The 18,512-nt window shown below is 38.3% G+C and overlaps 1 protein-coding gene across 1 annotated transcript in view; it reads left to right on the forward strand.

Annotated features, from left to right (window-relative positions):
- NPFFR2 (neuropeptide FF receptor 2) overlaps nucleotides 1-18,512 on the forward strand; it is a 46,875-nt gene that overhangs the window by 17,106 nt on the left and 11,257 nt on the right. The window contains exon 2 of the mRNA XM_066385438.1: nucleotides 10,834-11,168. Coding sequence (XP_066241535.1) covers nucleotides 10,841-11,168 — 328 coding nt within the window. The 5' untranslated portion in view covers nucleotides 10,834-10,840. The remainder of the gene's footprint in view (nucleotides 1-10,833; nucleotides 11,169-18,512) is intronic.

Consider the following 18,512-nt stretch of genomic DNA (forward strand, 5'->3'; position numbering starts at 1 on the left):
AAATAATGAAATGACTGTTAGTAGATACTGAGCTGAATATAAACAGTATAAAATGGCACAGGGCCTAAGAGATAGTTGTGCATCTTGTGGGAACACAAAAATATATCTTTTATTTTTAATGTTATTTTATGTTCATTTTTCAATTACAGTTGACAGCCAATATTACATTAGTTTCAAGTGTATGAAGTGATTCCCTTGATAAATCTAATACCCACCTGACACCATATATTGTTATTACAATATTTATTATTGCCTATATTCCCTATGTTATACTTTATATCTCCACCATAAATAACTCTTTTAGATACCTAAATCAAATAAATTTGACATTGATATTATAAGAAATTAGTAAATATATTTAAAAATCCATAATTTCCTTATAAATATTCTTAGAAAAAAATAGAGAAAAAATAAAACAATACTTAAAAATTTTTCAGTACTAAAATAATGTTAGGTTCATCATAAATACCTTCTGGAGTTGAAATGCTATTTTATATGAACTATTTCAGGGATGAACGTATTTAGAAGTGGAGATTGTGCCCTGAAGGTAAGTTCAATTTTTAACACTCACCTCTTGAGCATTGGAAAATCTGAGTTATGGTCCACACAGCAGCTTGCTAGATATATGTTTTAAGACTCACCAGAGATTCTGTGAATTGCTTTGCTAAAAGCTTTGTTGTTTGCTACTGTTGTTAATGCACTGGGAAGGAAATTAAAAAAATACAAAAGAAATTATTCATAACCCTTGCTATGTGCCTTAAAAAGACAGATAATACAATATCCACTTACAAACATTATTGGAGGTACCAACAGACTGAACTAAAAATACAATGTAGAAAAAGTTATACTAAAACTTGAAATTTAGCTGGTTTTTTTGGGTAGGCAGAATGTAAGTATTAGTCAATGATTCTCTTGTTTACATTATGTTTTTTCAGTTGTGACAAGCCCCCTTTAGAGGATCTAGAAGAATATTCAGAAAAAAATAGCTAAATTTCTGAATAACAAATTACTAAGAACCTGAGAATTCTCCCTAGGCTCAGGATGAAAGGTGATTCGTTTGCTTTCTGGAAGTGGGTGGTCAGAACTGGTGGGAAAGAGAAAATCGAAGGGATTGAATGGGCGTCTAAGAGCAGTTCCTGCCAGCTGAGGCTCAAGAAAATGAATCTCACCCCGAGGAAAACATCTCTTCATGGTAAGCAGGGCTGAGAGATTCTAAGCAAAACAATATCTGAAGTTCAATTAAGGTTGTTTCCATTCCTGGCTCTGCTGCAATTCTCTGACATCATCTCCAACCCTACAGTCTAACATCACAGTACTTGTAAAAATGAAAAGGGAGAGGCTGAGAAGGTAGAAGGAATAGAGAATTTAATGAGAGCCAGAATCTGGGACAGGAAGGAACCAGATGCCCCTTTCATCATTCCACCCCCATTAGAAAAACAAAATTCCACTGAGTACCTTCAAAAGATCTTATTGGCTTTCTTCAACAATTCCTGAATCATAGCAACATCTGATCTGACACAAAGGTGTTCCAAAGAGCTAGCCAAGGCCAGCGACTTTTTTAGGCAGAACAGGGCCAGGAACAAGGTAGTTGTACCAGGCAAAAAGTGGATTGGGTATAACAAAGTGAACTAATTTAACATCAGTTTTATACACATTATAGATTTGGGTTTTTTTTTTCTTTTTCTTTTTTGTATGTGTGATAGAGACAGAGAGAGGGACAGATAGGGACAGACAGACAGAAAAGGAGAATGATGAGAAGCATCAATTCTTTATTGCAGCTCCTTAGTCTCCTTAATTGTTCATTGACTGCTTTCTCATATGTGCCTTGACTGGGGGGCTACAGTAGAGCCAGTGACCCCTTGCTCAAACCAGTGACCCTGGGCTCAAGCCAGCAACCTTGGGTTTCAAGTCAGGGACCTTTAGGCCTCAAGCCAGTGACCATGGGGTTGTGTTAATAGTTCCATGCTCAAGCCAGTGACTCTGCACTTAAGCTGGCGAGCCCGCGCTCAAGGCAGATGAGCCTACACTCAAGCTGGTGATGTTAGGGTTTTGAATCTGAGTCCTCTGCGTCCCAGTCCGATACTCTATCCACTGCACCACTGCCTGGCCAGGCACATTATAGATTTGTGTTCACTCACTTATACATTTCTGTATTGAATAAATATATTTTTATATAATGCAAACGGATTTTTGCCATAATAAGTCACATTGATAACATTTTTTTTTTTTTTTTTTTTTTTAGAGAGGAGAGAGAGAGAGACAGAGAGGGAGAGACAGACAGAGAGAGAGAGAGAGAAGGGGGGAGGATCTGGAAGCATCAACTCCCCTATGTGCCTTGACCAGGCAAGCCCAGGGTTTCGAACCGGCGATCTCAGCATTTCCAGATCGACGCTTTTATCCACTGCGCCACCACAGGTCAGGCTAAAATTTTAAGCTTTATATAAAAAACTTAGAACATAAAATAATACCGTTAAGAGTAGTAACATATCCTTTCTTTTATCCGGTATCCTAGAAGATTAGATAATCTCATGTCAGTTTTTCAGACAATTGAAAATTTCCCTAAACAGCATTAATATTTTATAAAAGGATTACTTTTTTATAACATTTATCAAATTTAGTTTATAAATCTTTCTTCTTAAATAAAGCAATCTTATATTTAAATTTAACTAATAATTCAGTGTCAGGACTTGAATCATTAAGTATTATTTTTATAGGTATAATGCTTTACTCTCTATGTGAAGTTGATGGCTTCCACATGAACATTTCCCACCTTTCTGTGCCTTTATAAATAGATCAGTGTTTGTATAGTTTCCTCTCTCTTCCTTTCCAATGGCTCCTTTCACTTCTGTAGTGATTCTGTTACCCTCAGTTAATATTCTTATTCTCATCGTAAATCATGAACTTAAAACATAGACTTTATACTAAAGGCATAACTGTAGTCATTTTAACTGTAGGAAGCTTTCTTTTTTTCATCCTGCTACTGGGTGCTTGAACTGAAATTGTTCTTTGACACTTAATATTTAAACCACACTGTGACATCTAGAAGAAAAATAAGATCTATAATCTATACCTGGTCATAAGGTGATAAAGCTTAGGTCTGGAAAAGAGAGGTATGTTATGGACCTTAGCTTTAGAGGATTGTGAAAATATACCATCCTCAAAAGAGCAATTTTTTTTTAATTCTTTTGCTCTTTGGTCTATGATGTCATTTAATGAATTGCAATATATCTTTAAGTCTAGGTTTAAACTACTTGTCTTCTTGAAAGCAGATTCTGAATTTTCAGATAAAGCTGACATTTCTTCCATTATCCACACCTTGAATTTATCTCTAGGGCTTAGGTTGCATAAATTTATTTACATACGCATCTTGCTTTTTAGACTGTAAGTTTCCTGATGACAAATAAGGTGATGTGTTAATTAACATATAGAAACTCAATGAATGTGTATTAAATAGGTGAATATTCTTTTTTTTTTAAACAATCATTAAAAGTACATGATGTTTTGTGAATTCTCTTGAATTAATTTAAACAAATAATATGTAAGACACCATGTTATATGATGAATGGCATGTAAGAATGTAGGATTCATTTGTCAAAAAGCTAAATATATGAAAAGAGATAAAATGCTAAACAAATAACAGGTGCTTTATAAGTTCAGGCAGGGTAGGGTATACAGTGTTAACAAGTAAATCCTCAAATCTCAGTGGCTTACCGCAATAGGATTTTATTTCTCATTCCTCCACATCTGAGCTCGGTCTGGCAATGGCACTGGGTGACTCCTCTTCACACCATGACCCAAGGATCTGGGCTTCTTTCATCATGTGTTTCAGCTAATTCCCAATTCTTGCCTGCACAGATGGATGTAAGAGAGAGAAAGCATGAAATCTCACAAAAATCTTTTTAAGAGCATGCTTTGGGAGAGACATTTGTCACTTCTTGTCACATTCATTTAGCAAAACCTTCTCTTATTACTCTGTCTAGATGCAGGAAGCTCAGAAATGCCTTCCAGTACTAATTGTCATAATGTATTATCTCTAGTCCTGTTGCCAAATGAGTATTAAAGTCAATTTGTGCAGGCAACTTAAAAAAAGAACAGTTAACTTGTACAGTTCTTCAATTTTCTTCTTATCACTACACTCTAAACTGTTTTCTTCATGTATCATACAAATATATATATAAATTTTTTCCAGGCAGGAAAGCATATCATAATAATCACATGCATCTTAGTACTGCTGAATTTATTCCATTCACCATAAAATGATTAAAGAAAGAAATGGTGAGATTTTAGTTCCTAGTCCTGGCAAGACAGAAGAAACAGGCCCTGGCTGGTTGGCACAGTGGAAGAGTGTAGGCCTGGCATGTGGAAGTCACGGGTTCAATTCCTGGCCAGGACACATAGGAGAAGCACCCATCTGCTTCTCCAGCCCTCCCCGCTCTCCTTTCTCTCTCTCTCTCTCTCTTCTTTCCTGTCCTGCAGCCAAGGCTCCATTGGAGCAAAATTGGCCTGGGTGCTGAGGATGCCTCCATGGCCTCTACCTCAGGTGCTAGAATGGCTCCAGTTGTAACGGAGCAATGCCCAGATGGGCAGAGCATTGCCCGCTAGTGGGCTTGCTCATGCGCTCCGCATGAGTGCATGCGGGAGTCTTTCTCTCACACAGAGGAAATAGCACTTTTTGGCCCCACTGGAATAAATGTAAATTAAGATGTACTTTCTAGTAAATAATCACATCTATCAAGAGCAAGAAAATGATCATAACTTTTGAATTATTATTTTCATCCTAGGAATATTCTAGAAAATATAAATAAATGGAATCAAAGATAAAATTCAAAATATTACGTTGATACCAGTAAGGTTGAAAATGTTCTAATTTGTCCAATGCCAGGTGATAGTTTAAATTAGTTGTCATAGATTTTGTAATAGATCAATAGTTACCAATTACAAATCATTCTTGGAAAGAGTATTTCTTGGTACGAACAAATACAGCCTATTCTTAAGTGACAAGAGAATACAAAGTTTTTTTAAAAAAATGCAATTCTAATTTTGAAACTTTTGAGTAAAACAGATGTCACTAGCTAGGATATTCACAGATCCTCAGGCCTTTGGGGCTTGTCCTGATAATTATGTATCAGAATGTTAAATTGGAACTATTCTGGTTTTAGTTTCAGTAAAAATTGCAAAACAGTTATTCAGACCACTATGCTGCCTTGTAAATGAGGGTATTCAGGAACATTTACCAGCAGCTGAGGAGATAAAAAGGCCCAGAATTAGAGATTAGAGGAGGATTGAAAGAGAACTTTCTAGCTGTGTGCTGAGTCACTCACTTGCAAGATAGAAGTATTTGTTCCTCAATTTATGCTTAGAAAAGGAACTAGCAGGCCCTGGCTGGCTGGCTCATTCACAGAATGTCGGCCCAGCATATAAATCTCCCAGGTTCAATTCCTGGTCAAAGCCCACAAGAGAAACACCCACCTGTTTCTTCACCCTTCCCTTTCTCACTTCTCTCTCTTTTTTCTGTCTTCCTCTCCTGCAGACATGGCTCAATTGGAGCAAGTTGGCCCCAGGTGCTGAGGATGGCTCTGTGACCTCTGCCTCAAATGCTAAGAAGAGCTTGGTTGTTGAGCAATGGAGCAATGCTCCAGATGGGCAGAGAATTCCCCTTAGTGGGTGTGTTGGGTGGATCACCATCAGGGTGCATGCAGGAGTCTGTCTCTGCCTCCCCTCCTCTCACTGAATTAAGAAAAAGGGTAGGTGACTAACAGAAGGATGCAGAGAGTCTGACTCACACTCAAGACATTTAAAGTTTGTCTCTCTAATAGTGGAGTGGACAGAGTTGGTGGTATTAACCAACTTACACTCCTAGAGTCTTTTTGTATAAAAGATGCATGGCCCTGGCCGGTTGGCTCAGTGGTGGAGCGTCGGCCTGGTGTGCGGGAGTCCCTGGTTTGATTCCCAGCCAGGGCACACAGGAGAAGCACCCATCTGCTTCTCCACCTTTCCCCCTCTCCTTTCTCTCTTATCTGTCTCTTTCCCTCCCGCAGCCAAGGCTCCATTGGAGCAAAGTTTTCCTGGGTGATGAGGATGGCTCTGTGGCCTCTGCCTCAGGCGCTAGAGTGGCTCTGGTTGCAACAGAGCGGTGCCCCAGATGGGCAAAGCATCGCCCCCTGGTGGGCGTGCCGGGTGGATCCCAGTCAGGCGCATGCCGGAGTCTGTCTGACTGCCTCCCCATTTCCAACTTCAGAAAAATACAAAAAGAAGAAAAAAAAAGGATGCACAAGTGTGAACTGTGGGCCAGGGTGACTGACCTGCCTGACTGAGGGTTAACTCTGATACTCTAGAGCAATTTGAACAGTAGGATTTCTTGAGGCTGGAGAAAGAACCAGCAGCAGCCAGCGATGAATTTCCTCACTTGAAGAGAAGTGTAGATCACAGATGCACAGTAATAGTTTAACGTCTCTGAAAAGCCCAGGAAAGTGCCCACAAAATGTAAGCATCTGTTCAAAACTCTGCCCAGTCCAAAAAACACCTGGAAAGAAAAGTAGAACTCCCCTGCCCCTTTCTACCTCCCTAACTTAGTCCTCCCAAAACTCTGGCAAGGATGGGAACTGAGATAGACAGATGAGGGTGGAGATATCAAAGAGCATAAGCAAATCAGCAAAAAGAAGCCAAAGAGGCATTGTTAGTGAAGATTTAATATGTTGTTTATTGTTCTGGACTAGACTAGACATATTAATTGCTATACTTTTTTTATTATAAGAAACTGATTAGAAAAGTAGTAAGACTTCTTCCAAATTTAACCCAGGGACAAAAGAGAAATCAGCCTCAATTAATAAAAGGTCAAATATAGTTGCTTTTACATTGCATTCTGCCAATCATGTTTATTTAATGTGGCTGTGTATACAAATAAAATTATCTCCATTCCATGTTTTGGAAAATGCAGCACCCACTTGTCTTCCCTACCATAGTATCTCCAAGAATTCTCTGGATATGATACATTTCAGTTCCTGTATTTTTCTTTAAAGTTGCTCTTTTTTTCTGTGACCTACACCCACCCAAACATTAGGACATTTCTCTTGCTATTTGAAATGCATCTTCTACAAGGGCAGTATATTTAATAGACTTTTGCTGACAGTTTGGGGTTATAGGCAGAGAGTAATTTTTGGTGTAACACAGAAATTTTTTTAAAATTAAATATTAGACATGATAGATTTTAGAAGTTCCTTGGCCATATCCATGTCATGGAACTTCATCCTGGTCAGTTTCTACCTCTCAAGTTGCCCATCCCCCAGTTGTGTTGCTGACCTTCCCAGTCTTAGGAAATCCTCCCTAAATGTTTTCCAGTTCTTACAGTTTTTAACTGTGGAGCTTGGGTCAGGTTACATAACATCATCTTGTCTTACTTTCCTTATGTATTACACTGGGACAGTATTAGTAGTTACCTCATACGGGGAACATTACATGGGTTGACACTTATAATTAGAAAAATGTCCAGTGCAGGGTACATATTAAAACACCCATAGATAATAAGGTACTTAAAGTAATAAAGTATTTAAAGATAATGAAGTACTCACTAATTTTAGGTGATTCTACTCATTGTTATTGTGTGCTAGAGGGTTAGGCAGTATGAGAGCAGTTTCCTCCTATGAAAAGAACTCCTTAAAGTACTTTATAAGTGAAACAATTCTCACCCCATAGAATGTGTTATCTTCTTGAAAATAATATTTTTTTGGTCTCCAGAGCATGTATGTAAACATATAAAGTAAAAAGATTAGTAGGAGATAAGCAAAAATATTAATCACATATTTCTAGAAGCAAAATATGAAAGGTTATTTAATTCTCCGTGCATATTGTATTATATAATTAAAACTTAAATTATTTTTAAATCACAGATTTTACTTACTTTACTTACATGTCTTACTAATAACTTCAAAGATATAGGCAATAAAGAAACTTAATCATAGAAGGTTTGGAACATTGAGGGTGACTCCAAACACACTCTTCCTGCATAGACGCTCATTCTCTGGCTCAGAGTAATAGATGACGTCTCCAAGTGAGCTTTGTGATCTTACCTAACACAGCAGAGTGAGTGTTCAGTCCAAGAAATACCTCCATTTTATCTCCCAGCTTATATGATGTTTTCTAGAGAATCAGAAAACATCTGTCTTCTCTCCCTCCGGGCATTCTCCTGATAACCAGAGGAAAAATTAATTATTAGCCAGCTGCTTTAACACCTTCAACCAATTCACTCTCTGACCTCAGTTAATACTTCAGTACCCGCACATTTTTCAAGTTATTATTTTTCTTATTACATTTTAATTAATATTTAAAAAAAGAATAATCTTTCCGTTATATCAGTGACCACCAATTTGAGCCATCTAATGAGAAGTGGGAATAAAGCATGTTCATAATGACCATGTCTTTTTAAAGGTCTTTTGACGTCCTTCCGTCATCTCAGTTACTGTCTGTCGTCAATTATACCTTTGTATTTGAACTGTTTTATATGATTTGATGAATCTATTTAATCAAATGTGCAGTGCTTCTAAAATGAAACATACTTCTTTCTCTATATAATCCATTTTAACATGTTTTATATCAATCAAAGACTTCAATTTATTTTATAATGTTATATTGTTTACTCTTCCCCTACAAAAGATACAAAAAGAAGTAAATGATACATATCTTAATTCTTATGTCATATTTATAGGAATAACCATGCTCCACTAAGATTTAAATATGTACTTGATAAATCAAGGCTGATAAGTGCAGTTGATAATGAGATCAGTAAGTAAGTACCTTAATCTTCTGCAAACTGAGGTCTGATTATCTGCCAGCAGAGACCCATTTGAATTCATTCTCACCAATTCTAAGTCTGTGAAACTACTCTAAAAGAAAGAATAAGTGTGCTCATTTGTGTAATTCCACTGTCAAATTTATTTTCATTTAGGGGCACATAGAACCTTTTGCCCAACCGATTTTCAAGGTATTCAGAAAGAGTTAACAAATGGACCTGAAGTTGCTATCTTTAGAAAGGCCTGCTTGCCAGGTTGGCTCTGGGTTAGAGACTGGAAAGTAAATCATAAACAGTCCTCTGTACTGTTACAAAGTTTCTTTAAATGATAAGTGGCTCATTAAACCTGAGCTATTAGTACAAATAACTTATTTCACAATGCACACTTACTTGCCAGCTGGGAGTTGGGAATTTTGACATGTACCAGGAAGAAGATGCCCACATGACCACTTTCCAAAACCCTTGGGCACTGAGTCTCCAATCAGGTTCTTTGGTAGATAACACTTCAGATAAGTTGTCCAACTCGGCTGGAGGAATGCAGCATGTCCTGTGTGACTCCACTAAGAGAGGACTCTTGGAAGGGTATGCCTGGTTTCCTGTAGATATTACACCATGTGCCATTTTACATACTGGTTTTACTTTGTAACCTTATCCTAAGTATTTAGCTTTGAATGCACTATATGCTGTATCCTTTTAGTAAACCTCCAAGCCTGGGAGTGTTGGGGGGCCTTTGACACACAAGGTAGATTGAAATGTTTACATTGAGGTACATAGAATCGAAATAAAAAATATTTATTGAATATATATTATGTGAATGGACTTATGTTCAGTGAAACAAGTAGTTTAGACCTATCAAGAAATTCAGAGTATTGTGGTAGCCCTGGCCAGATGGCTCAGCAGTAGAGTGTCGGCCTGGCGTGTGTATGTCCTGGGTTTGATTCTCTGTCAGGGCACACAGGAGAAGCTATCATCTACTTCTCCATCCCTCCCCCTCTCCCTTCTCTCTCTCTCTCTCTCTCTCTCTCTTTCTCTCTCATCTCCTCCTGCAGGCATGACTCAAATGGTTTGAGCAAGTTAGCCCCAGGCACTGAGGATGGCTCCATGGCTTCCCCTCAGGCACTAAAATAGCTCTGTTGCCTGAGCAACAGAGCAGTGGCCCCAGATGGGCAGACATCACCTAGTAGGTGGCTTGCTGGGTGGATCCCAGTCAGGGCATATGCAGGAGTCTGTCTGCCTCCCTGCCTCTCAGCTAATAAAAAAAGAAGTATGGTGGTCATGTTTGCACACATAAGTATATAAAAACAATATTTAATTAATTGAGTCAAAGCTGAATAAGGAAAATACAAAAAGAAGTTATTTCAATGGGGGCTTTGAGTATGTAGACACTTTCTTTTTTTAAAATTATCAAAAAACTTAGAGACATGTAAGTTAAGCATGTAAGTTAAGCTTAAAAGAATAAGTTGGTTTGGGCAAACTGTGGTGTCTGAAGGCATGAGGAAGGAGAGTTTTGAAAGGTCTCCCTTCCAAAGTTTCCCTTGGAACTCAGCAAATAGATGGACGGTGTGATAAAAGAGGGAAATATATTGCCTGACTTGTGTTGGCGCAGTGAGATAAAGCATCGACCTGGAACACTGAGGTTGCTGGTTCGAAACCTTGGGCTTGCCTGGTCAAGGCACATATCGGAGTTGATGCTTCCTGCTCCTCCCCCTTTTCTCTCTCTCTCTCCCCCCCCTCTAAAAATCAATAAATAAAATATTAAAAAAATTTTTAAAAAGAGGGAAATATAGTGTATTAAGGAAATAAAATATAATAGTAAGTGTTATTTATGGTGCAAAGTGGAATTTTCAAATACTCTTGGTTAAAATCTGAATACTTTGAATGCCTTATTTATAGCTCAGTTGCATGTAAATCATGGATTATTATAGAAGACCCATCAAATTATATTTATATATGGCATTATAAAAAAGTCTCTCTTAAACTCAGGCACAGAATCGATGTTCCACTGGCTTCTAATTATGCTTTTTCTTTTCTGCCTCTCTTTTGTTCAGTTCCACCATGAGTGAGAAATGGGACTCCAACTCTTCAGAACACTGGCATCCTATTTTGAGTGTCAATGACACAAAGCATTATCTGTACTCAGATACCAATATTACCTATGTGAACTACTACCTTCATCATGCTCCAGTGGCAGCGATCTTCATTATTTCCTACTTTCTGATCTTCTTCCTATGCATGGTAGGAAATACAGTGGTCTGTTTTATTGTCATGAGGAACAAACATATGCACACAGTCACTAATCTCTTCATCTTGAACTTGGCAATAAGTGATTTACTTGTTGGCATATTCTGTATGCCTATCACACTTCTGGACAACATTATAGCAGGTATGTTGACTTATATGCAGTGTAAAGGTGATATAAGAAAATGTTTGTCCCATCTCCCTAGAGCCATGGTAGGTCATTCATTTATTCACATTTATATAACTGAGAAGGTGATCCCCCCCAGTAAGTCTAGTACCAACCCTACATCACACACAGCTATTACAATATTATTGGTATATTCCCTATACCAGGGGTCTGGAACCTATGGCTCACAAGCCAGATGTGGCTCTTTTGATGGCTGCATCTGGCTCGCAGACAAATCTTTAATAAAAAAAATAATGTTAAAAATATAAAACATGCCCTGGCCGGTTGGCTCAGTGGTAGAGCATCGGCCTGGCGTGCAGAAGTCCCAGGTTCAATTCCCGGCCAGGGCACACAGGAGAAGTGCCCATCTGCTTCTCCACCCCTCCCCCTCTCCTTCCTCTTTGTCTCTCTCTTCCCCTCCCACAGCCGAGGCTCCATTGGAGCAAAGATGGCGCAGGCGCTGGGGATGGCTCCTTGGCCTCTGCCCCAGGTGCTAGAGTGGCTCTGGTCACAACAGAGCGACGCCCCGGAGGGCCAGAGCATCGCCCCCTGGTGGGCAGAGCGTCGCCCCCTGGTGGGCGTGCTGGGTGGATCCCGGTCGGGCGCATGCGAGAGTCTGACTGTCTCTCCCCGTTTCCAGCTTCAGAAAAATACAAAAAAAAAAAAAAAAAAAAAAAAAAAAAAAAAATATATATATATATATATATATATATATATATATATAAAACATTCTCATGTATTACAATCCATTCATTTTCTACTGCTCATGTTCATGGTTGCGGGTGGCTGGAACCAATCACAGCTGTCCTCCAGGACAACACCAAATTTTTATTGGATAATGCATAATGTACACAGGTTGTTGTATAGCTCTCATGGAATTACATTTTAAAATATGTAGCATTCATGGCTCTCTCAGCCAAAAAGTTTCCCGACCCCTGCCCTATACTGTTCTTTGCATCCGGTGACTGTTTTATAACTGCTAACTTGTACTTCTTAATCCCTTTACCTTATCGTGCTCACTGAAGATAATCAGAGAATGAGATTAGGCACATATTACCGAAGACTTTGAATTTGTTTAATACTGTGCAGGGCACATATAATATAGTAGAAATATTAGAATATATTTGATGCATTGTCTTCAAACTAATATACATAAATGTTTAGGCCCTCCTGTGGTTAGCTAGGGAGATTTCCAACATTTTTTGATGGGAGATGGAGCAGCAGTCCCAATGATTTCTTAAAAGGTGAAGTTCCATCAGCGGGATTTACATGTGCAACATAAGTAAGGACTGGAGCACATCAGGGCCTGTATTACTGTCTTTGGCACTATATTATATACTCTGGGAGTACAAGAGTAGTGTATCTCCAACCCCCAATACAGTTTTGGTACATAGTACCCACTTAATAAATATTTGTTATATTAATTAATGAATAGTACTCAAGATATTCATATTCTTAATTTATAAGAAATAGTGAAACAATAGCAATGTATCAAAAAAAAGTCTAAAGCAGCATGAACCTTATCATAGTTCTCATCTTTTTATGACAGTGAACATCAGTTTACTGAAGAAGAGATTTCTCAATAAAATTTGTTTCCTTCCTTTCTCAAGTAAGAGTTCAGAATGCCAATTCTATCACTATGTACTTTATAATTTGTGTCTTTGTGATGTTTATCATTAAGAAACAGTATTTATCAAGGATATACAATTTCAAGATACAATACTAGACAAAAGGAAATTGAAAGAATTGATAAAAATTATTATTATTGTTCTCAAGAAACCTATTTACCAATAAAAAATGGTCTCAATGTTCCTTCTCTGACTATTTATACTTAAATATTATTTTAAAATTTTCTATCTTAGTCTGCCTTCCCTCTGATTTGCATTCCAAGCAGGCAACCACATTCAGCAATTTTTGCCTTTATTTTTGGTAATGACTATCATATGGCTAAATACAATAGCACATTCCATTATAATGTTTTATCTACACACTATGTACAGTTTTAAACTGTAGTTTTCATAATCCTCTTCTACCAGAAGAGGTAGTTTTCCTTACCATATGCCATTGAAATGATAGCACTAGGACAACAACCAATAAATCCATAGAAACTGCATGTCAGATACTATTGACTGTGAAGTTAGGAAGAAAACAAGACTGGCTCAAGTCCTGTATAAATGCAGTCACACACATTTATGCAGAACCACAAACATACAGTCACACAAATATGCATTCATACTCTTTCCTCCTCTCTTTCTCTCAGTATAATTATATCACAGTTTTTGGTTAACTCATTATTCAGAATATACATTCCTATTATTAGGTGTCTCCTACCTTTGATGAGCCAGCACAGTGCTACAAAAACAATTTCTCTCTTGCTTTTTGTTTTCCTGTATTTAATGAGAGCATCATATTTTGGTTTGTTGAGTTTGGGGTGTGCACCTGTCAGTAATTTATCTTCAAATGATCTTCCGAGAGTGTTGATTTCCTGTCAATACTTTCAAATATAGTAGGTTACTTGTAAATTGCATCTTTTTTCCTGGATACCCTCCAGGTGGCCTGGATGTGTTCTTCCCACCCAGACACAGTGCTGTAGTGGCAGGCAGGTCAGCTGCTACTCTGAGATTCCCTTCCCTGACACCCGAACAATCTTTTTACTGCTTTCAGCCTTTCGTTGTCTGGATGCCATTTATGTTTTCTTTTCTTTTTTTTTTTTTTTTTTTATAAATTTTTATTAATGTTAATGGGATAACATTAATAAATCAGGGTACATATATTCAAAGAAAACATGTCTAGGTTATCTTGTCATTAAATTATGTTGCATTCCCCTCGCCCAGAGTCAGATTGTCCTCCGTCACCCTCTATCTAGTTTTCTCTGTGCCCCTCCCCCTCCCCCTAACTCTCTCCCTCCCTCCCTCCTGCGTCCTCCCTCCCCCCACCCCTGGTAACCACCACACTCTTGTCCATGTCTCTTAGTCTCGTTTTTATGTTCCACCAATGTATGGAATCATGTAGTTCTTGTTTTTTTCTGATTTACTTATTTCACTCCGTATAATGTTATCAAGATCCCACCATTTTGCTGTAAATGATCTGATGTCACCATTTCTTATGGCTGAGTAGTATTCCATAGTGTATATGTGCCACATCTTCTTTATCCAGTCTTCTATTGAAGGGCTTTTTGGTTGTTTCCATGTCTTGGCCACTGTGAACAGTGCTGCAATGAACATGGGGCTACATGTGTCTTTACGTATCAATGTTTCTGAGGTTTTGGGGTATATACCCAGTAGAGGGATTGCAGGGTCATAAGGTAGTTCTATTTTCAGTTTTTTGAGGAAGCACCATACTTTCCTCCATAATGGTTGTACTACTTTACAGTCCCACCAACAGTGGATGAGAGTTCCCTTTTCTCCGCAGCCTCTCCAACATTTGCTATTACCCGTCTTGTTGATAATAGCTAATCTAACAGGGGTGAGGTGGTATCTCATTGTAGTTTTGATTTGCATTTCTCTAATAACTAATGAAGCTGAGCATCTTTTCATATATGTTGGCCATTTGTATTTCTTCCTGGGAGAAGTGTCTGTTCATGTCCTCTTACCATTTTTTTATTGGGTTGTTTGTTTGTTTGTTGTTGAGTTTTATGAGTTCTTTGTTAATTTTGGATATTAGGCCCTTATCTGAGCTGTTGTTTGAAAATATCATTTCCCATTTAGTTGGCTGTCTGTTTATTTTGATATCAGTTTCTCTTAATGAGAAAAACCTTTTTATTCTGATGCAGTCTCATTCATTTATCTTTTCCTTCACTTCTCTTGCCATTGGAGTCAAGTTCATAAAATGTTCTTTAAAACCCAGGTCCATGAGTTTAGTACCTATGTCTTCTTCTATGTACTTTATTGTTTCAGGTCTTATATTTAGGTCTTTGATCCATTTTGAATTAATTTTAGTACACGGGGACAGGCTGTAGTCGAGTTTCATTCTTTTGCATGTGGCTTTCCAGTTTTCCCAACACCATTTGTTGAAGAGGCTTTCTTTTCTCCATTGTGTGTTGTTGGCCCCTTTATCAAAGATTATTTGACCATATATATGTGGTTTTATTTCTGGGCTTTCTATTCTGTTCCATTGGTCTGAGTGTCTATTTTTCTGCCAATACCATGCTGTTTTGATTTTTGTGGCCCTATAATATAGTTTAAAGTCAGGTATTGTAATGCCCCCAGCTTCATTCTTTTTCCTTAGGATTGCTTTGGCTATTCGGGGTTTTTTATAGTTCCATATAAATCTGATGATTTTTTGTTCCATTTCTTTAAAACCACCGGCATGCCCTGAGAAACCACGTGCGCGTGCCCCGTACCTCGGTCTGGTCACAGAGCCCCTTGCACCGCCAGCGTCCCCTGTGGCCCGCGCACTGCGAGTGAGAGTCCCCAGCCACCGGTGTGCCCTGAGAGACCGCGCACCCCGTGCCGCAGTCCAGGAGGGGCGCCAAGGCTGTCTTCCCTAATCAGGAGATTCTCTCTGTGGGCGGGGCACCTCACCCAGCCATTCAAGCTAACAATCAAGCATTGGGGGAGGGGCGTGCAGGCAGCCTGAAATACTTTCTGGAGCACAGCTGTGGATCCAATCACTGAAATTAGCTTAACCCACGAAATCTGAGCACCCACGGGGCTCTAATTGATAAGATCTCTCCCAGTTCAGCGATCCAAGACAAGAGACATGATATTTTTCAGTGCCTCTCGCTAAAGGGGCGGGGGCAACTTCTGATTGACAGAGCCTCCATATTCAGGGATATACGCTAACAAGAGGGACTTGGCAGATATTAAGATCTATACAGCAAGCAGCGACTAGTGCCTCTTCTTCCCAGCCAAAACAGGCTACAAAGTGTGGAAAGCCTGGGTTGAGTGGTCCAACTGAATGCTAGGCGCTGAACAGTCACTTTGACAACAATTGACTCCCAGCCCCACCTGATTATGCTGGAGGCTCTGACTGCCAGAGCCTTACCCAGAGCCTTGCGCTGAGTGAGGATAGAGTGGGGATTTCCCAGCTCTTTGAGCCTCTTACTCCCCAGACAGAAGCAGTGGCAGCCTCATAGCTGGATCACCAGGCTGCTAATTCAGGAAGGGGAGACTAGGAGAGAGACTCCAGGAAAGCAAACTCTCTCATTGTTGGACTCTGCAAACGCCAACAAGCCTTGACTACCAGCGAGACTAAAGCCAATTATATGACATTGCCATAGAATCCCATCAACTGCAAATCCCTACCTAAGCGTGACACAGGGGCAGAACCTGGGGTACAGAGTCACCGACCAGGAAGAGGGAGAGAAAAGAAAAAGGAAGAAGTTAACCTCTCAAAATCAAGAAAAATCCACAGACTTTATAACTTGTTCCACTAATTCTTTGTTGTTGTTGTTTCTTTCTTCTTACTTATTGCCTTTAATATTTGTATTTCCTGGACCTCGGTCCTTTTATTCTCTGCCCATCTTATGCTTCCCTTTTCTTGAACTACACTACCCATGAGTGTTACATTTTATTTCTTTTCTTCATCCTTACTCTCCTTTAGGGTTACACTCCAAAACCCTTAACTCTCACTCTCTCCCCTTTTGTTTTTTTTTTTCCTTTCCTTTTTTTCTTCCTTCGTTTCTCTCTTTTTCTTATTTTTTCCTTTCTATTCATTTATGTTTTCTTAACTTATTTCTCTGTTATCTTTCAGAGAAAGGGATATTGTGATTTAAATTTTTGAGATCTTGTAGATCTGCAAATATCTTTATTCTGCCCTTACACAGTATTTGACTAGTTAGCTATATAAAATATTCAAGGTTGAATAGTTTTTCTCCTCAACCTATTTAAAGAGACTACTCTATTGTTATTCCTGAGAGACCTGATGTTACTGCTGAAAAACCTAATGCCATTTGACTCTCAAGTCTTTTACTCACTATTTGTCATTTATTTTACTTTCTGAAAGTTCTGGGGGCTTCTCTTTATCCCCAGTGTTCTGAATTTAGGGCAATTATGCCTTAGTGTCTTTTTTATATTTTATTTATTCTAGTAAACAAAAAATAAGTTCTTTTAATCAAAAAATGAATGTCCTTTGATTCTGGGGAATTTCTTATTGAGTTCTTTCCTGTTTTCCTTTTTTTGAGACTGAATTGCCTATCTCCCACCCCTTTTAATATTTTTCTTCCATTTTCTACTCCTTACTGTTCTACTTTCAAAGACTTTCTTAACATTTTTTTTCAGACTTTATGTTGAGCTCTTTGTTTCTGTTACCATGTTTTAAAATCTTTGAGCTACTTTTCTATTCTGTATGTCTCTTATTCTCTCATGCACATTTCATCAATATAATGTGTTATATCTTTGAGGTTATTAATAATAATTTGTGTTTGCTTTTTATTAATTACCAACTGATTCATATTGGTATTCTCTTAAATTTATTTGTTATATTCTACACTCTTTTCTATTTGATGTTTCTCTCATGTCAAGTTCTACTTAGCTGCTTGTGTTTCAGAATGAACACCGCGTGCATGCCTTATACTTCTGCATGCATGGGGACTCAGGTTAGGACTACACTTGGCTTCAGTAGTCTGGACCATTCATTGACAAATTCACAACTCATAAAATCTGAATGTTTTGGGGAGGATCACTTTCCCAGAATGAAATTCTCTGATCTACTACTATAGTAGTCTCTTCTATACCTACTACCACAGGTATAGACGGCTGACTGCTGCATTTCAGACTGAATAGGCCAGTGGTATTGTATGCAGAGTGTGTACTTCCATTTAATTTTTCTGCATCATTGGGACATCCACTCCACCAGCACTTAGTGATTCACTAAAGCCACTGTGCTTCCCATTCTTCTGCTCACCTGGGAAAAAGTGGCATCTGATTGCATTTATATATAATTCAGCCAGTTATGGTGTTGCCCAACTTTACATTCAGTAGTATCTGCCACCTTTGTTTCTATGGATTTACATTCTTTTTGTCCTAGTATTGTTATTTAGTGAACCATAGTGAGAAAGATGAGATAAATTGGATGCTTATTCTTCCATTTTCAACCAATGGCTATACACACTCTGTGTTGCAATTTTTGTTGAAAAATAGTAATATAGCAAACCAATTTTAGGACTCGGAGGGCTTGCTCTCTTTTAGTTTATTCAGACTCACTCAAGTACCTCCTGCAAAATGATCAGGATGGAAAAGTGTTTTTTATTTTCTTCTTAATATATACTTGGATTATTTAGGTTACTGGGAATATTTTTAATTAGGTAAGAATGTTTTTAAAAATAAATTACAGGATACTTTTTTTTTTTTTGTATTTTTCTGAAGCTGGAAACAGGGAGGC

This window comes from Saccopteryx leptura, chromosome 5 (assembly GCF_036850995.1).
Source record: "Saccopteryx leptura isolate mSacLep1 chromosome 5, mSacLep1_pri_phased_curated, whole genome shotgun sequence".
NCBI lineage: Eukaryota > Metazoa > Chordata > Mammalia > Chiroptera > Emballonuridae > Saccopteryx > Saccopteryx leptura.